The sequence below is a fragment of the Sebastes umbrosus genome, chromosome 10 (assembly GCF_015220745.1).
Source record: "Sebastes umbrosus isolate fSebUmb1 chromosome 10, fSebUmb1.pri, whole genome shotgun sequence".
In the NCBI taxonomy this organism is placed as follows: Eukaryota; Metazoa; Chordata; class Actinopteri; order Perciformes; family Sebastidae; genus Sebastes; species Sebastes umbrosus.
In genome coordinates this window covers 24,649,013-24,668,645 of record NC_051278.1, presented here as the reverse complement: position 1 = coordinate 24,668,645, position 19,633 = coordinate 24,649,013, and the positions used below count along the sequence as shown (strand labels likewise).

Here is a 19,633-nt window from a genome sequence, read left to right as displayed (position 1 = left end):
GTGAGACAAGCCTGGCAGACTTTGTGACGATGAAGGGTAACCTATATAAGGACATCTCCTTGATCCGGATGGAGTGAGTCAGAGAAGACCATGTAACCATGAGAAGTCTCCATGAAACAAAAGTTAGAGCGTCTATAACGGCTGTAATGTGACATATCTCACACAAGCCCCCAGGAAAAAAGCGGCAGGCTTTGAAGCAAATATTCGTAGTGGCCAAACTGTTGTATTACAACTTCCGTGTCTGTCACGTGATGCCATTGGGCCCAAAAAGACTTTTTCCCATAGACTTATATTGGGAAAGAGACGTCTGTAACTTTTTTTTAGGTAAATCAACTTCCCAGTAGGAATACTTGAATAGTCTTTATTTAAATCATTAGGTCTTAAAAGTTGTAAAATGCAGTAATAGCTGAATCCAGAGTTATTTCCGGAAGATCGACGGACGATTCGTGTACTTTATCACTCGGCAGTCGAGCCATTTTGGCTTCATGCGCCACTGAGCAACTCCCATAGGAATGAACGTGAGCCCGCCTACAACGCTGTATCCAATTCTCTTTACACATCCATGATATTGCTCTGTTAGTTACTTCGATCAAAGAACATGTATTGATTCCATCCACGACTGGCTATCTAGTCGCCCAAAGTCGTATTTGATTAGATCAATTTTGTAAACGCCCCCAAGTGCAGGATGAGTCATCAAACATTTGAAACTGATAACAGGAAGAGAAAAAGCAGGGATTTTGATCAGATTTTGATGTAAAACACCTTTACATATATTTGGCTTATAACAAGAGCAATTAACAATTAACACAGGGATTAAAACTGGGAACTTGTATTTTTCATTTCATGGGGACTTTAAATTGTAGCTGATACCATTCCCAAGTGGCTTCAGATTCAAGTACATAAACTGTGGCAGAAAGAAACATAATCAAATTTTCAGCTACTTCCTAAAATCTCTCCCTCTTTATACTAAATGCCGTTTTTCACACACGTTTAGGGAGATTTTCACTTTCTAAATGAGCTCTGAAAAAACAACAGAGAATATGAAATGTCAACATCACACTCATGGATAATGAGCTTTTGTGAGTGTTATGGAACATCAGCGCTGTTTTATGATTGTGGAGCCTCTCCCTGTAGACTGCAAAAATAAATGAAGCTTTTGATATCCTAGCAAGAGCCGAGAATGGTTCCAACATTTGGAGTCCTGCTTAGCTCACATGTGGTGAAGCTGAACATTAGTGTGGTATAACATGTTAGCCCTCTAGTATTATTCTAATGAGAGTGAAATCACTCTGGCTGTCACTCTATCTGGTAAAAATGTAGATTCAGTGTGTGAAACTCTGATTGAGTCTAATGAAAAAAAATTACCAGAGACATTACAGTAGCGAAGCCGCTCAGTGCATGCTGAAAGGCCCAACCTCTTTGTTTATCACAGTCACCATGGCGATATAAAGGCTATTTGCTGTTGCAGTTGCCTGATATCCCTCAATGAAGAGCGGAAGGGCTATTTTCAGACCACAGCATGAACACAGCATGAGCCAATCTCAAAGCATGCAGTTAACTTAATAAACCCCAGATGAGATTGAAATGATTTAAGTGCCTTTGTGGCTCTTTTTTTTCAGAATATGTAGCCACAGGGTCAATTCATGTTAACTCTTTCAGCTTCAGATTGTTCAATATATATATACGTATATATACACAGTACATACATTTTGAAGAGTGTTAATTAAACGTACTACTTTCAATTTTAACAAAATCTACTGCATGCATTTTTACTGCTACGAGCCTCTGGCTTAGCTGTTGCCATGTTGAGAGCCATGAGGAGGCAATAGGAATGCTCTCAATCTCGCATTTAGCACCTTTAAACTTTTACTGTCTCAGTGCTGTGATGAACTCAAAAGCCAGCTTGCAATTATTATATTTAGATAACAATACAAATTAAAGTAAGAATTTTGCTGTGGAATACATGAATGGTTTGGAATGTATCTAAAAATGTCCTAATGGTACGTGTCCACAGCCTCCGTCATTTCCGTGCTTCCCATTCATTGCCATGTAAACAGCCGAGCAATGCATTCTGGTGGCGTAGGGTTGCGTTTCGGGAGACGGATCGCCACGTTGGCCACTCCTCATTTGCATAAAGTTGAGGTCTAGGCTACTTTATGCAAATCAGGGGCGTCCGGTGCGACTCGTCGCCTCTGGAAACTCCTGTCAAACTTTTAAACTAACTGTTGACGATCCAAAATAAAGACAGATTCAGCAGCTTCATGCATTATTTATTGCATAAAATGTTTTCAGAAACACATTTCGGTGAACTATTTTCATAATATACGAGAAAGAAGTTTCCAAACTTAGGTTTGAAAGCTGGGAGCAGAAGCCCACGAGTGAAAGCGGTCGTCCAATGAGGTGCCTAGTGCCTAGTGGCAGCCCATCTAGCATCCAATGCTGGCAAGCGAGGCGATCCCTTGCGTCCAAAAACGCCCATGTGGACATGTACCATAAAAGATACATTTCCTTTCTTTATGAGGGAATTAGGATTGGGTTGACTTGATTAGTATAATTTGTAGATTACATTATGTACTGGTTATTTTACAAGAGGAGGTCTAAATGCACTGATTTAATGACCTGAAATTAGAACAAATAAAACCTAGCACCACCAACTTCATTTGCTTCACAATCAGTGTGCTGATAACGACTTTTCTATTTTTGGATATGGCACATAACCACAGCTTTTATCTCTTAATTGGTTTGTGTTCAAAAGAGGAGTGATGCGATGTGTGTAGTTTAGCTATTGTACTGCGCCACTGGCTTCTGAATATATTAATAAGTGTAATTTCTCTCTTGCAAAGATGCTCCTTTTTCTTTTTTTACACTGCTGTCCTTATTCACTCCCTCATTTCAAATATATTGCCTTGCGGAGCAGCAAACTGTATGAAGTTTCTTTTAGTGATGTGCTATTTTCTCCTCCTTTAGACTCTAAAATAAGTAACGTCTTTGTAGAGGAAATGCTTGAAGCGGGATGCAAGTCATTTGCATTATGATGAAATAAAAATGAGTTCGCTATTTTTAGCCTCCCTTGGGAGGTTTTATTTGTCCATTGCCCTTGTAGGTACTAAAATATTTCTTATTTTAGTAATGGTGCCTTGGCCTAAATCAGTCATTTAAGTACTAACCTGGCCTTCTTTCAGCTTCACACGCCCCTCCCTGCTGTGTCCCCTACACGTACATGCACTATACCCTCAGGAGAAATACTGCATGTAAGCCAGACATTCAGTTATTATGCTCAGATCATTTGTATTTCTCTGTTTGGGTTTGTATATTGATTGTACGGGGTGACTCGAACGCTAACAAATGAGACTACGAATCCGTAACTACATTCCAAGATGCTTATGAGCTTACTAGAGCAGAAGGCATTTGTGAGATATGAAGAATGACTCAGATTCGGTGTGTCGCGGTGTGGTTTGTGAGCACCCGTTGAGCCGGGAGCGGTTTGTAGTTGTTGTTGTTTTCTCAGGGGGGCAACCTTGCTGTTGCTCCTGCAGCCAGCCAAGGTCATGTGCGGGCTAACAAAGGGCTGGCTCCTGCCGGCTGGCTGACTGAAGGTGTTCAGGGCTATTTTTAGAGCATCATCAACATCAACATACTCCTTTGCCCTTGTGAACAAATGAGTTTTACCTCTCTGGTTGCGATTTCCAGAGGCAGAGTTCCTGGTCAGAGGAGGTTGACGTGGGGAAACATTTTATGTCCTGAAATAGACTTGCAATGCTCTGCGGCCTTCCCTCGGGCAATTGCTGTCCTCCTGTGTCTGTGCCTGCATGATGTAAGTGTGTGTACATGTGTGTATGTTGGTGCTAGCTTTGCTAATAAGCAGAGTGGGGTTAGAGAGTGAGGTGCAGGCAAGTCAAACACAAGAGGAGCCCAGGGATCTCCAGGTAATTTCCATGTGGCCTAAAACCAGCATTGTGTGCTATATGAGACAAATTGTCTTCAGTACCTCTGGGAGCTCAGTCCCCCTCCCTTTTTCCTCCGTCACGTCCACATCTTCCCCTCTTCCTTGCCCTCTTACTGTCACTACCTCTCTTCTCTCCCTGTCTCTTTTATCTCTCCGTGTCTTGCTGCTGTCTTTTCTTTCTCTCCCACCCACCTCTTCCTCTCTCCTCTTCCTGTCAGGCAGGATGTTGTAACCCCAATCTGTGCCAGGGCTTAAGGAGTAATAAGAACTGTGTGTGGCGGGCAGATCTATTTTCTGCAGGACACTGGCAGCATGTGGTCGGGAATCCCTTGTGATTGTGGAGCGTGAAGTGACATTGAAAGCAGGAATCAGGATGTTGGCTTGTCTTACATGCTCATTGTGTAGGAAAGGGACACAGAAACAGAAACACCTATATAGTATAACGGAATCCAATACAATAGCCTCGTAATACATAACACATTTGAGAAGCTTAGAATGCTCAGTTTTTTTACAGACTATATCAATGAAGTGATGAATGAAGGTCAGAGATTGGACACAAACTCTGGTCGCTTGTGTTTAAGTTACAGTTGCACTTCCAGCACTGACAGTTGGCCCTGGATCATGTGTTGCCGAATCATCCAATTTGAACCCAATTTTCAGGGACACTGCACTGATTTTTAAGGCCATAGTTGCTGTTGATGTATTCAATCTAGTTATACAGCAAGGAATCTCTGTCTCTCTGTGTGTATGTGAGTATGTCCTTTGCATATCTCAAGAACCATTCATCCGATCTACTTCACTCTTGGCGGGTGTATTGCTGGGGACGCCATGGCGTGCTTTGACGAATTTGGTGCAATTTGGACACGCAACACGTTGAATATTAATAAACGTAAAAAATAAAACAGCAATGGAACAGCGCTCTGTGTAGCAGCGGGGGTGGTGCTTCAGGGCTCTGAAGACTAAAGCATGTCGTCTGCGGCAGCTCATTGACTGCTGGATGCTGGATATAGCATGCTACGACGAACTAGGGCTGGGCGATATGGAGAAAATCAAATATCACAATATTTTTGACCAAATACCTCGATATCAATATTGTGAGGATATTGTAGGTTTGACCATTGGTGCTTTTACAAACTGTTTACACAATGAGATGCGGATATAATGTCTAAATGGGTAAAGGCAAATAATAACACTTAAACCATATTACGCTATTAAGATATCTGAAATCTAAGCAATATCTAGTCTCATATTACAATATCGATATAATATCGATATAATATTGATATATTGCCCAGCCCTAAACTAAACTCTTCTTCACTTCCCTGGAGTCAATGAGTGATGAGCGGTTCTCGACAATGCTGCAAGCTGCACTTCCTTGGGGCCAAGCACTCGGCCCGCTCCAAACAGCCATGCACTCTTAACGGGCACGCCCCCTACAACGCAGCAAGCAGCAATGTCGGTTGCCAAGCAATCAGCCTACTCCAAACGGGCACAAGCTCCGACCGGTTATGCGTTCTGAACGGGCACGCCCCCAGACAAAGCTGCAATTCCGGGAGCCAAGTAATCAGCGTGCTCCGAACCGCTACTTAAAGAACTATTATTCAAATTTAAACCTGCATTGATTGATTGGCCACTTGGGCATCAAGCTGTAATCACAATATTGACGTACAGTATTATCATCTTTTAAAATTGTTCGTCAAACTGTTGATTATTTACACATCCGGCAGACACAGAGACCAGGCCATCTGATGAATATTCCCTCTTTTTTATGCCAGGCATTATGTTTTTGGGTTGCCCTTCCATCCGTGTGGGCCATTCTCATGAACGTGATATCTCAGGAACACTTGACGGAATTTCTTCAAATTTGGCATAAATGTTGAATAGGATAAATTGATGAATGGATGTAAACTGCACCTTCACTGGTTGGCGGAGGCATACAACCGCGAGGCGGTAATTCTAGTTTTAGTTTTGATTTGATCTCCACTAACTCCTAAAGGAAATATCTGGGTCTTTACAGTAGCTGCTAAATGCTCGACCAGGTTTGCCAGGTAGTGGATGAAAGCAGTGAGACTGACTGTGGGTTTGTCACTTTAAAGGGACTGTTTGTAAGAATCAGAAATTGCTTGTTAACAGCGACAACTGTGGCCGTTAAGTCAACGAAAGTCAGCGTCCTGTTGCTCGGGCTCGCGCTTGTGCTCGCTCTACATAGACATGAACGAGCATCGCTCAAAACAGTGAGGCAACACACGTCAGCTAAAACCACAATATCACTCTGTATTTCACCTGCTTGGCAGTAATGTTAACAGACCAGATGAAGGTCTCTCCATGAATCACTGCTGATCCTAGTGTTGGCTTTCCTGCCTCAGCCTCCCAACCGCGGCCGGAGGGAACAGGGGAGACACCGGAGTTTTGGTCGGAGACGATAACGTTGCTCGCTGCGGAGCCCCGTCACAAGACACGGAAAACCTTGTTTGGTCTGGAGGAGCTGCAGCATTTATTTCTGCACAAACGTCCACTGTACATTCACTAGATATTCTCAGAGTTACTAACTCTTCTGCAGTGTGTAGTGTGCGCGCATGCACGTGAGAGCGGAGCAAAAGAGCAAGCGAGAACGAGCGCGGTGTGTGAGTGAAGGCAAGCAGGCAGAGGAGCAGAGTACAGCAGAGACTCCGGCCCTGGATACCAAAGCTACGGTCTCCCCCGCGTCCTCCGACCTCGGCCAACACTGTTTTGCTAGACGGGCTTCACTAGATATAACTTTGCGGTGTTGGTGCTTCGTTTTGTTTGTGTTGGAGTCTTGTCTGAACAGCGTAGCCACACATGAGCGCGCATGGGACACCGACCCGGATTGATTTATACGTGTAAGAAGTTACAAACAGTCCCTTTAAGTGACAAGATTAAAGAAATGCATTATTTGGAAATATTGCTTTGATGTTAGCAGAGACAGGATGACTCACTATCAAGTTGTGTGTGTGTATAGGTGATGAGTCACAGCTCTACTCACGCAGCATTATGTTGTGTTTAATAAGTATTTATCCTGACAGATGATACAATCAAACATTATGAGTCGCCATATACACAGCAACTAATTCATTCCTATTTTTGTCCTTTTCAGTCTGCATCGCTATTTTATGAAACACATTCGGCAGCTCCACAATAATAGACTGTGAACCTTCCCCCCGCCCGCTCCGATGAACTCTTAATTTCCTATTGTGCCTCTGAGCTCAAGAGAGAAACCATATGTCTGCCTGATGTGTCTTCCCACTACTTTAGTTAATGATAAGCTTTACTTTCAAATAACGATTATAAAAATGACTAAATTAAAGCTCTCAGAGTGTAGCCATTGTGCTGCCTTATAAGCAAAAATCATGTCAAATTCAGTGTACCGCTCAGCCCCTCCCGCTGTGTGCCGCCATGCTCCCTCTGTTATTGAGAATGCTTTGGGTCACGTGACTGTAGATGAGCAGTTATACAGAATTAGGCCAGAGCTAGGCCTGAGGGGAAACGCCACAGTGACCACTCCAAATGGTGTCTTCAGTGTGCACCATCTGCGTGTGTGTATCCGCTCATAAGTACTTGTAAGTGCATTTGTATTAGCGTGTATGTGTGTGCATTCTCTTGCACAAAGGTCTTAGCTCAGGTTGTGGTATCAGATCCGTTATGGGAGTGCGATCTCATAGCACTAGCGTGTAGCGTGTAGATGGATGTGAAGAATATTGTGTATGATTCATCTAGGGATGCACCGATCTGACTTTTTCTGTCCCGATAGCGATAGCGATACCTTGGCTTTGGGTATCATACCAGTGTTTAATTAATAAGCTTTATGCTTCACTGTGTACAAGTGACTGGGTTCATTCTTTTATTTGTAAGGCAACATCAGGCTTGACTTAAACATTGCTTTCCTAACTTTGTAAAAACAAAATGTGACCAATAAATACATAGATATACAGGCACATTTACTGGATTGTTATTTATTATTACAATAATAAATCGCACACCAGCAACTTAAAAAACAAAAAATATCTTGAAAATTAACTTGAATTGCAATTCAAGCGTAAACCTTATGCAGCAAAACATTGGTCAGAACTTAAACAGTAATTACAATTCCAGCATATAATGTATGTAGTATATATTAGGGCTGTCAAAGTTAACGCGATAATAACACGTCAACACAAATTTGTTTTAACGCCACTAATTTCTTTAATGCATCTTGTGATTTTTATGTTGTAGCGGGCTCAGTATTAAAGCTAGATTGAAGATACTGGCATCATATGAAACTAGACAACCTAAGAAATACATTGTTACCAACCATGTCATACTAGCTTGTCCTTCCGGGAAGGAGGCTAAATAACGCTGCAAACTACGCTAAATGTTGGCGAGGGAAAATTGTCATAGCCATTTTCAAAGGGATCCCTTGACCTCTGACCTCAAGATATGTGAATGAAAATGGGTTCTATGGGTACCCACGAGTCTCCCCTTTATAGACATGCCCACTTTATGATAATCACAGGCAGTTTGGGGGCAAATCATAGTCAAGTCAGCACACTGACACACTGACAGCTGTTGTTGCCTGTTGGGCTTGAGTTTGCCATGTTATTCACTTCAATACAAACAAGACATTACATATAATACATTACAATACAAGAAGCACTATAAAAAGTCATGATTAGAAGAGATTAAAAATGTAAATATATACATATATTAATGCCTTACATATAAAGAACTATACTAATGCCTCCACAGCTGTGATTGGTACTGTGTAGTGCTAAATCTTATGTTAGACAACTGCAAGATTATCTAATTCTCAGAGTGATTTAGCCGGCATATAAATTTGTACATGAGATTTCTTAAGACCGTTTGAAAAGTATTTATGCCTGCAGACACAGACATTTCACTTGCACTGCAACATCTCGGTCTTTTTAGTAATGTTCTCATTGCATCATTATATGCGACTTGAAGTCTCTATAAGCTCGCTTTCTTGTAGTTTGACCACAAATGGGCTGTATACAGTGGTGTACAATATGCTCTGAACAGAGACATCTTCACTCTATCTGAACACATACTAAACTTCCGTGAGAGAATGTTTGCTTGTGCATACATCTTGCGGCATTGCCTATAAATATCATCATCATTTGGTCATATCTCCAGTATGAAATGTCCAAGATATTTTACCTTATTACAGACACAAAGATTGTTATCAGACTATTTGAAGTCTGGACATTTTAGACATTTGTCCTCCTTCACTCCTCCTACACTGTTACTGGCATTGTACTGGATATCATGTTCCACACCATACACAGAACATACATTGAGGAGCTGCTGAAGACCAGTGCCACTTGGGACTAAAGACCACGAGATCATCAGCATACATAATATGGTTCACTAAAGTATTACCAACCATGCACCCAGTATTAAAGGCTTTCAATTGCTTGGACAGATCATTAGTATATAAATGAAAAAGAACTGGGGACAAGATTCCCCCTTGTCTGACACCATTGCTAACCCCAAATGGGGCTGAGACACTGTTGCCCCATTTTACCTGCATAGTCTGGTGAGCAACTCAATTTAATAAACAACATTCTATGATTAACACGATCAAAAGCTTTAGACGCATCAATAAAACACATAAGAACTGATGAGTTTTGACCTCTGTATTTGTTTACAATTTCCTTTAATGCATTTATACACAGGTCAGTGCCGTGTTTAGCTTTCGAGTTAATAAACTAATTTAATCCATCCGGCGGGATTCTTTCTAAGAGTTTTGACGGTACGCTGGCTAAAGCAATGGGCCTGTAGTTATCTAGCCTGCCCACTTTACCAGCCTTGTCCTTAATTACTGGAACTAACAGGACAGACAACATGGAGTCTGATAACACGCCATGGATCATAAAACCAGTAAAACACATAGCAAGGAGAGGAGCTATCCTCGGACTGGCATATTTAATGTGTTCAGCCGTAATATGGTCTATGCCGCTTGCTTTATTAACAGACAGCTTCTTTATAGCTTGGTATACCTCATGTGACATAATCACCATTGAATCACCACTCTCTCACTATCCGTCTTAAATAAATCACTTTAGACACAGTTGAATAACACACTATAATGTTGTCGCCATCACTCAGCAATGTTGTCTGTTCCAGAAGTTCCATTTGCAGTGCACGGCAGAGATGTTTTACTGCTGTTAAGAGCTCTCACTTCTTTCCAAAAATCAATGACACTATTCCTCAATAGCTACTTAGCCACGGAATCAGCCCCCATGACTTGCTCGTTTTTACAAATGAAGTGGATGGCATACTTATTTTATCTTACATTAGTGAGCTTCTTGTACTCGAGCTCAGGACCTTGTCTGGGTCTCCCTACGATAGCCCATGATTTGAAAGCTTCACGGGCTTCCGCATGATACTCCGCTACAAACTTGCTCCAGCCGGGCCTGTTATAATGTGTCTTATTTTTATGCTTATAGTAGGGCTTACTGCCTTCATACACAGCACCTATAATATCATTATGCATGGAGCAAAGATCCTTCCCATTTGAACATATTTTTTTATGCTAAATGCAGTACCTGTGAGGGTTTCTGGACAATATTTGTCATTGTTTTGTGTTGATAATTGATTCCCAATAATAAATATAAACATACATTTGTATAAAGCAGCATATTTGCCCACTCCCATGTTGATAAGAGTATTAAATAACAATTGCGATTAATTGTGATTAACTATGGACAATCATGCGATTAATCGTGATTAAATATTTGAATCAACTGACAGCCTTAGTGTATTCATATAGAGTTGAATTGAATAGATTGGCCTTATTGTCACCGATACCCGGTCCAGCTATTTGAGTCAGTATCGGCTTGATATCCGATCCGGTATCGGTGCATCCCTAGATACATGACAGGTTTGTTTTGGCATTCGTGTTTAGTTTGATGCCTACAGAATCATGCAGAGATGCCGGAGGTGAATTAATAATTGAGTATACAGGCCAGATCAATGTTAACTCCTTCCAGGGGTCAGAAGCGAATTAACCTCCGTCCGAAGTCTGATGGCGCCGTCTGAGGGAAAATGCCTCTCAACCAAAATAAGTCACTTTTACTTTTAAACAATTCCCGCATAAACCAGACTCATTCTAATCATCTCGGACATGAGCCAGGGTTTTACATCATCTTAAAGATCACATCAGTCCTCCAGATACGCTCGAGACGGACCACACACTCATGAATTAGAAGTCGGATCATCCTCTTGGAGCGATACGTCCTCTCCGGCGTGTCTGCACTCAGTCATCCATTATAATGGATCATCATGAGATAAAATGTTTGATGTTAACTGGAAGATGATTAAGCCTCACTCCTCTGGAGGTTCTCATTATGCAGTAAGCTCTACTCTGGATCTCACGCTGTGCCCCTATGGGCTCCATGCATAAAAAATGTATACTTTTAATGTTTGAATTGGAACATATGGGACTTGTAGCTGTGTACTCTTTTAATGGCCACTTGAGTGTTCGATTGCCAGTCTATACATTCCCAAAGGTCGCCTATAGCCAGGCAGCCAAACCATAATGCATATTCACGTTGTTCCCCGCGGTGGGATTTCCTCATTACTCTGGAGCAAAATGCTATAAGGCCTGTGACCAAGAAGAAGAATGGGGTGGGCACACTTCCCATTATTGCTTTTGTTGAGAGCTCCCACTTGCTAATGGTAAATCATCACAAGGTAAACATGAAGATGGATTACATGACAGGCCGGACAGATCACCACTCATTTATCATCATCTGCTTTTTTTTTTTAAGCAACACCCAGCTCGCTATTGCACTCTGATAAATGGAGAGAGCTATGCAGTCTGTTTTCTTTGTGTAGAGTCTCTGTCGTACAAGGGAATATGTGTGTTTGACAGATGCTGAATAATTTATGCATGGTGAGTGTGCTGTCACATCAAAGCAACTACCAATTTCACTTTATTTTCGTCTATATGTGGTTGACTCTGCAGTCACAGTGGGTCTTTTATCTTGGTCTGTTACCCCCTTGGGCTCAGAGGAGGAATTGCAGCAGGGTGTCAAGTGAAACTCAATAGCATATCACTAAACTAATTTATTAATGGTGTTTTTCATCCCATATTTTGATCAAATTAATTTGCATTACCAGACAGGGGTTCTCTCTGTAACAGTTCAAATATATCACTGGCAGGGATCCAGTTCAGTCAGTTTAGATGGCCAGCATCGGTCAGCACCGTTTGACCTTGACAGCTTCAAGCCGGCTGTTGTTACCAGAGAACAGTTTCTTATCAGTCCTGTGAGCTGAATGCAGGGAAGGTGATCAGGATCAGGGCGTATATGCATCTCTGAATAAAAAAAGGACAAGTTACAGCATAAATCCTGATTATCCTGATATGTAGGGGTGAGCAATAAGTCATTGTCTTTTGGCGGAATTTGTATCGGGATGATGTTGTGATCATATTTTATTACTGTTTTACCAAATTCTGTTGGCTAAATTAATAACTCCAAATAAACTGTCATTAAAAACTAACAAAATGAGATATGCAGAGTTCTGCCTGATGCAATGCATATCAATGGAATACAGTTTGTCACATTCCGCATACATTTTATGGTATTTTGCATATATTAAAGGGTAACTTCTGTATTTTTCAACCTGGACTATATTTTCCCATGTTTTTACGTGACTAAGTGACTAATGGGTACAACTATTTTTTAATTCAGTCCAGTATTGAGGGATAACACTGTAACTAGCAGCCGCAAAACGAGCTATGAGGGCAATTGCACAGCGTCAATGTTTGCCACTGACAGACACTTATAATAACATCTGAGCAGTACAACATTATGGAAAGGACCCAGTAGAGAAATAAAGCGTTCTTTCTTACTTTTCACTTGATCCGGTCTGTTTGTTATTGAAGAAGTCTTGTTGTGAAATCTGAATATCCGTAAACTCTGGCTCAAATAAATACGGGCAGCCATCGAATTCAAAGACCTAATCCACATTGTCAAAATCATCTAAATATTCAGCTATGACATTGAAAATCTTTTAGATAACACTAAGCTACGCTTTCTGTACTCCAACACAACAAACTCAGCCCGGCTGGCACTCGCGTTTCCACCATAGATGTATTCACTCCACTGTTGTCTACCAAGCATTTTTAGTGCAGGTAAATGACGGTGCCATCTTGCCCTGATTGCACCATACTGCAGCCAGCGCTCTCCCTCAATACTGGATCAATTTCAGAAATTGTTGTCCCTATCAGAAACAGAATCAGGTTTATTTCGCCAATTACAGTATATACATACCTGGAGTTTGACTCTTTTATGCAGCTCTGTCAATGTACTTACACAGAATAGAAATATCAGAATAAAAGAATACACTAATAAAAATAAAATTAAAATTAAATGTCTAAATACAAGTCAAGTGTTGGGGAGCTGTAAACAATACATATAGTGCAAAGAAATAAATACCAGATGGATATAAATGGACTGGATCAATATGTACAGCATGTAGATGTGGAGATGTCTATATACAGTTATGTAAAGTGAGTAGGATTTATATTTACAGTCAGTTAGACACAAAAACACGGGACAATTTTTTTGATATGGTGATATTTATATAATTATTATTTTTCCCTATGCTGATTTCACCCATTTCACTAACTTGCCAATTGTAAAAAAAAAAAAAAAAAATACAAGGAAACATAAAGAGACATAACATTCCTACCATGGAAATATGTCAAGGTCCCTGGTATTTACCTCCTGTCTGTTCATGATAAGAAAGAAAACAAAGACCCTTCTCTACATCAGTATCAGTTCATGAGTATTTAACTTTATAGTAATGTGTTTTCTCTCTTTCTCTCTCTTTGTTCTCTAGTCCTATAGAATCCTGCCAGAATTTCTACAAAGACTTCACGTTACAGATCGATATGGCCTTCAACGTCTTCTTCCTTCTCTACTTTGGCCTGCGGGTAAGTTGGCACGTGCATGCTCACACAATGCACACACTCACTTGTACATCTGTACACATTTACAGACACACACTGGCTCAAACAATATGCACACAGCCATGCAAGCAGGCAGGCATCGTTTTACATGCATTCAAATCTACAGCATCCTACAAAAATATCTTGCATGCTTCTTATTTTCAACCCTCATCACAGTATATAAGAATACGAATTTTAAAACATTTAAAACTAGGGCTGTCAAAGCTAATGTGATAATAACGCATTTACGCAAATTTGTTTTAACGCCACTAATTTCTTTAACGTATTAATGCAACCTGCAATTTTGTGGTTGTAGCAGGCTCAGTTTTAAAGCTAGAGTGAAGATACTGGTATCATACAAAACTAGAAAACCTAAAGAATCCATTGCTACCATGTCATACTACCTTGGTAGCAAGGAGGATAAATAATGCTTCAAACTTATGCTAGATTTTGACGAGGAAAAACGGGCATGGCCATTTTCAAATGGGTCCCTTGACCTCTGACCTCAAGATATGTCAATGAAAATGGGTTCTATGGGTACCCACGAGTCTCCCCTTTACAGACATGCCCACTTTATGATAATCACATGCAGTTTGGGGCAAGTCATAGTCAAGTCAGCAGACTGACACACTGACAGTTGTTTTTGCCTGCTGAGTTTGCTAAAAAAGATTTATGCTAAATGTGATTGTGTGAATATTTGTCATTGTTTTGTGTTGTTAATTGATTTCCAATAATAAATATATACATACATGTGCATAAAGCAAGCATATTTGCCCAATCCCATGTTGATAAGAGTATTAAATACTTGACAAATCTACCTTTAAGGTACATTATGAACAGATAAAACGTGCGGTTAATCGTGATCAACTATTTTAATCAATTGACAGCCCTATTTAAAACATTTTTACAAGACAACCAACGATGCCTACAAACAAGCAGACACCACCCTTCAGTCTCCTACGAATACTCGCACAGCATGCCTTTAGTTTAAACCGACCCTGTTGTAATAATGTTGCTAGCATGGCTGTCATGCCAGAGCAGCATTCCAGTGGTGCAGACGCAAGCCTGTCGTCCTGAATGAATGAATAAATAAACTCATAAGCTGCTTACACCACCAACCATTTGCATGACTCAGCAAGTGGGGTGAAGCTTTTGTCATTCTATAGTATGTCAGCGATGCCAGTTTGAATGGTAGGGATGTGGCGTTATGTATAAAATTAGAATTGTCATTTTTTGATGCCATCCTCTGTTTCTTTTGACAGTTTATAGCGGCAAATGACAAGCTGTGGTTCTGGCTGGAGGTCAATTCAGTGGTCGACTTCTTTACTGTTCCTCCCGTGTTTGTTTCTGTCTACTTGAACAGAAGCTGGCTCGGTAAGTCTTCGCATCCCTTTCAGCTGTCTATGTCTCTCTCGCTTTGACACTTTCACGAATCTATTCTTTCGTAGCCTTCTCGTTTCTTGCTTTCTTTCACCGTTTTTTTTACATTTTTCCTCTCAACGCCTCCGTCTTACTTTTTTTCCCATTTCTTCTTTTGCCTCTATCTTCACATGTCACCCCTCCTTTTATCACTCCCTATCTCTCCGTTTGCCTCCCAGTCCCCCTTCTGTCTCCCCATTACTGGGAGTGTGTCTCCGAGGCCCTTTTGCTTTGGGCTGCAGTCAACTTCCCCTCATCATTGGAAGTGACAGGGCTGAGTTCCTCTGATGTTTCAGGGAGCACAGACGTAGCAGAGTGGATTGGCTAATGGGAGTGAGAGTGACTCAGAAAACGGCCCAGGCTGTGGTTCTCTGTGTGCGTGTCTGTGTGTGCGTGTGCGTGCGTGCGTGCTTCAGAGTCATTGGTAATTGCCGTGATGAGGCGTTGCACCTGGAATACCTCACAGCGGTCCGTAACTGCCATTTAATGGGCTCATTCACACTCAAACAAAAAAATGCACATGCAAAAGCATGTGTTATCCCCATACACTCACACACACACATACACACTCGTTCTTGCATGAGCAGACTGGAAAACACCCTAACCTGCATTACATAACGACCTACTTTTCTCAGTGCATTCAGAGTATTGTGGCCTGAATTACACTGCAGTAGAAAGAGTTTCTTTTAGCTGTTTTTCTTTTCAGGTGCACTGCCGCTCTGCTTTTAAAACCACATACAATACTATACGTCGTTGCTATACTTCATTTACAACTCAGCTGAATGTCAATCCAATGTTTATCTGAGCATAACATCGGACCTCCAAGACTGTTAAGTCAGAATGCAAGGCTATTATATGAAATGTAGTTGAAGGAGTTGAGGTTCTCAAAGCAGAAAATCATAGACATTTCATTCAAAAAGACATCTTATATATATATTTTTGAAGGAAAATCCTGTTTCTTTTCTCTCTTTTTTTTTCAGAATGTGTCTTATTAGGCATTTTTCATGGAAGACATTTTGACATGTCACAGTAGGAAAATCATGGGTGTAGATAATAAAATGAATGATGGCTTAATTCCAATTAGGTGCTCCACTTCCAGGGTCCTGCTGTTACGTTGTCACTCTGTCATGGTTTACGTGCACAAAATATTCAGTTTTTTGTGCTTATTCCAAAAAAGACAATATTCCTACTAAGCTGTTTACATGACTAATGCAAATGAATATTCCACTAATATTCCCGTTTACGTGCAGCCGTGCGTACTCCGATTAACGTAACCAGTTGCGGACTTATTCAACCGTGCGAACACAGCCTCCCTCTTTCATTCCTTCAACCACCTTCTTGAAAAGGTCGGCGTTGCGATATTTGTGCATATCCAAAAACCTGCTGATATTCCAGTCTTTCATAATGTTTAAAAGTTGGTGTGTTTCTCCTTCCAACCAGAAATGTGGGCTTTTCTTTTGGGAGTGCATCTCTGCAAACTGACGGCTAGTTGATTTGTGTACAACAAACAGAGCTGGCCTTCAACAGGCAAGAGGCTGTGTGTCTCAAACTGCCGTAAAAAATACAATTGAGACGCATATTCTGAATGCGCCGTATACATGTCCAAAGAATGCTCCTAAAAATTAAATAATATCGGCATATCCCACATGTCTAAATCAGTCAATGCTGTATTCGGAATAAGGCCTAATTCAGAATATCCAAACAGAATATGCTGTTTACACGACCCGTATCAAATTCATAATATTGTCATATTCTGAATGGTAGTGGATTATTAGTGTGCATGAAAACGTAATCACTATTATGGTTTACAGGGACACTTGAACAGAATGGAGACATTATTAATGTTATTTGTGACACCTGTGCTTTTCCTGCTATGACTCATCAAAATATCTGCTGTGAAAAAGGCCTGTAATAATAACTAGCAATAACTTCATTTCTGAGAACTTATGAAAATTGTAATAATATAATATATGTAATAAAATAAGCCATGAGTCATAAGTTGATCATACAGGTCATCAACAAATCCCACGGTTAGCGAAACATATTTGAAAGAGAAAACTAAGGTGGATTTCTGTTGAAACATCCATCGCTGCTCACAGACTTCCTGGTTCAACTTAGACATACCATATTATGTGCACACATTTTTCCTGTGCAATCAGGGATTATTACCAACTTTTGGCTGTGCATATTCTAGTTTTACTTAGAATAGTTGAAATAAACCTTTATTATTCATTAATTACATGACATAAACTAGACTATCTATACTGTCAGAGATTCAGGGATGTGGAAGGTCTGCCTTCTATGTTCTTGTTTTGACATGCCCGCTGGAATCACTAGATCTAGTAATATAAAACGTAATATAAAAGTAAGACGCAATATGAAACTGTGAAAATCTAATCTCTGAGGTGCTAAAGTTTTCTTAAGAGGCTCACTGTGGCCCATGAATTTCACAGGGAACAAGCTGTGTAATTAATTAGATATGGCCGAGTCAAGTCATCTGGTTTCTGGTATTCATGATGTAACGTGTCCTCATCTCATCCCCAGAAAGCCGTTGGTGTTAGGGCCTTGATGAGGATGATGAAAGGCTGTGAAATGGTGGTCTGGCTGCTGCCTGACATTCTGCAGTGAATAATTACCTGTGATCATTTAATATCCTGTAGAAAGCAAGGACGCCTTTTTTATTCAATACAGCTGGAGTGTGAGTTGTTGTGTAGAAAAGATTGTGAATTTATTTTTTTTGAGAGATGCCCTAGAAACCAGAGCTATTAATATGCATTTATTTTTATAACTATTATTTTGAAAAGGGAAGAATCTTCTTGCACGGATGACATATCAGGTGGCATGTCCTTCAAACATTAGAGCATGTTTATTTTTGCACTGTTGGACATATACACTGTAACTGCATGGCTTAAGTGTATGCGCTTGTCCACGTGTTTAAGGCCGCATACAGCGTTGCAAAGCCTCAGTTATAAAATTAACAGTGTGTATCTGTACTGGGATATGGTGTACCCTAACAGGCTGCTGATAGCTTCCAGAATACTAATGGGGTGCTGAAAGAGTCTGTTAATAACTGTGGAGTTAGGTCAGGAATCATGATTAGCTTTAGTGCCTTATTGCTGATCTGCTTTCAGATGGTAACTATGGAGGACGGAACCTGCCAAAATAAAAACATGTCTCAATAAATAAATAAATATGCCATTAAATGTACCAAAAATAATATTTAAAATAAATGTAGACATTAATTAATTAATAAAATGTGACATAGATTGTTTTAATTTGCTTATTTACCTTTGTTTTAATTCCCCTATCTACAGTATCAACTCTTCCATTTAATTTTCCCTTTTATTTATTTATATCTATTATCTATGAAATTTACGTTTGCATGTTTTTTTTTAATTTATTTTACATTTATTTTAAAATGCATTTATTCATTATTGAATTTTATGTATTTATTTATTATTTCTGCATCATTTTCCCTTTATATTTTCCCCCTATTTATTTCCCCAAAGTTATTCATTTCTGTATTCTTTTCTCTGATCTGCATATCTGTACCGGTCTGAGAATGCAAGACCAAAGGTAAATAAATAAAGAAGCAAATTTAAACAGAGATATCAATATATGTCACATTTTATCAATTAATTTATACATATACATTTATTTCTAATATTATTTTTGATACATTTAATGGCATATTTATTTATTTATCAAGTCATTTATTTATTCATTTATTTTTGGCAGGTTCCTCCTCCATAGGTAACCTTTGATGTTAACTGATAAATATATCACATTGTCACTTCTCTAAAGACTATTGCCCCCTATATACAGTATGTCTTCATGCTTGACAGGGCCATAATGGTTTTCCTAATAATCAATAGATTAATCCATAGTTGGTGCTACTTTCATTTAGCTAAGTGTGTATATTGTGTCCCATAACAGGCTTTGTTAGAGGAAGCCAGGGTGGTTGTTAAGAATGTGTATTGTGCTCCTCATTCCCAGTGGATTAGTTAATATTTTCTTTCCATTCACCGCTGGGGAATACACACCACAGCCAGTGTAATACATCTTAATTACCGTACCTTTCCCTTCACTCTATCAGCCGTGGTCCTGCATGAGAACACCGCTGGAGAATCCGGTGGAGGTGTATAATAAAAAGACCACTAATAGGGGTTCTGCCCCGGTGCTGTTTGGTAGTGCGCCCGCCCACTCCGCACCGCAAGGAAGTCTATGCCGTATGCATTTCAAGTTATGCTCTCTCTGCCTCTGCAAATTGGACATTGATTAAGAGGAGGAGAGCG

At 40.2% G+C, this 19,633-nt stretch overlaps 1 protein-coding gene across 27 annotated transcripts in view; it reads left to right on the top strand.

Annotated features, from left to right (window-relative positions):
* The window catches only part of kcnma1a (potassium large conductance calcium-activated channel, subfamily M, alpha member 1a), a 186,242-nt gene that overhangs the window by 93,499 nt on the left and 73,110 nt on the right, over nucleotides 1–19,633 (top strand). For all 27 annotated transcript variants that reach the window (XM_037783231.1, XM_037783207.1, XM_037783230.1 and 24 more), the window contains exons 4-5: nucleotides 13,811–13,904; nucleotides 15,182–15,293. In XM_037783231.1, coding sequence (XP_037639159.1) covers nucleotides 13,811–13,904; nucleotides 15,182–15,293 — 206 coding nt within the window. The remainder of the gene's footprint in view (nucleotides 1–13,810; nucleotides 13,905–15,181; nucleotides 15,294–19,633) is intronic.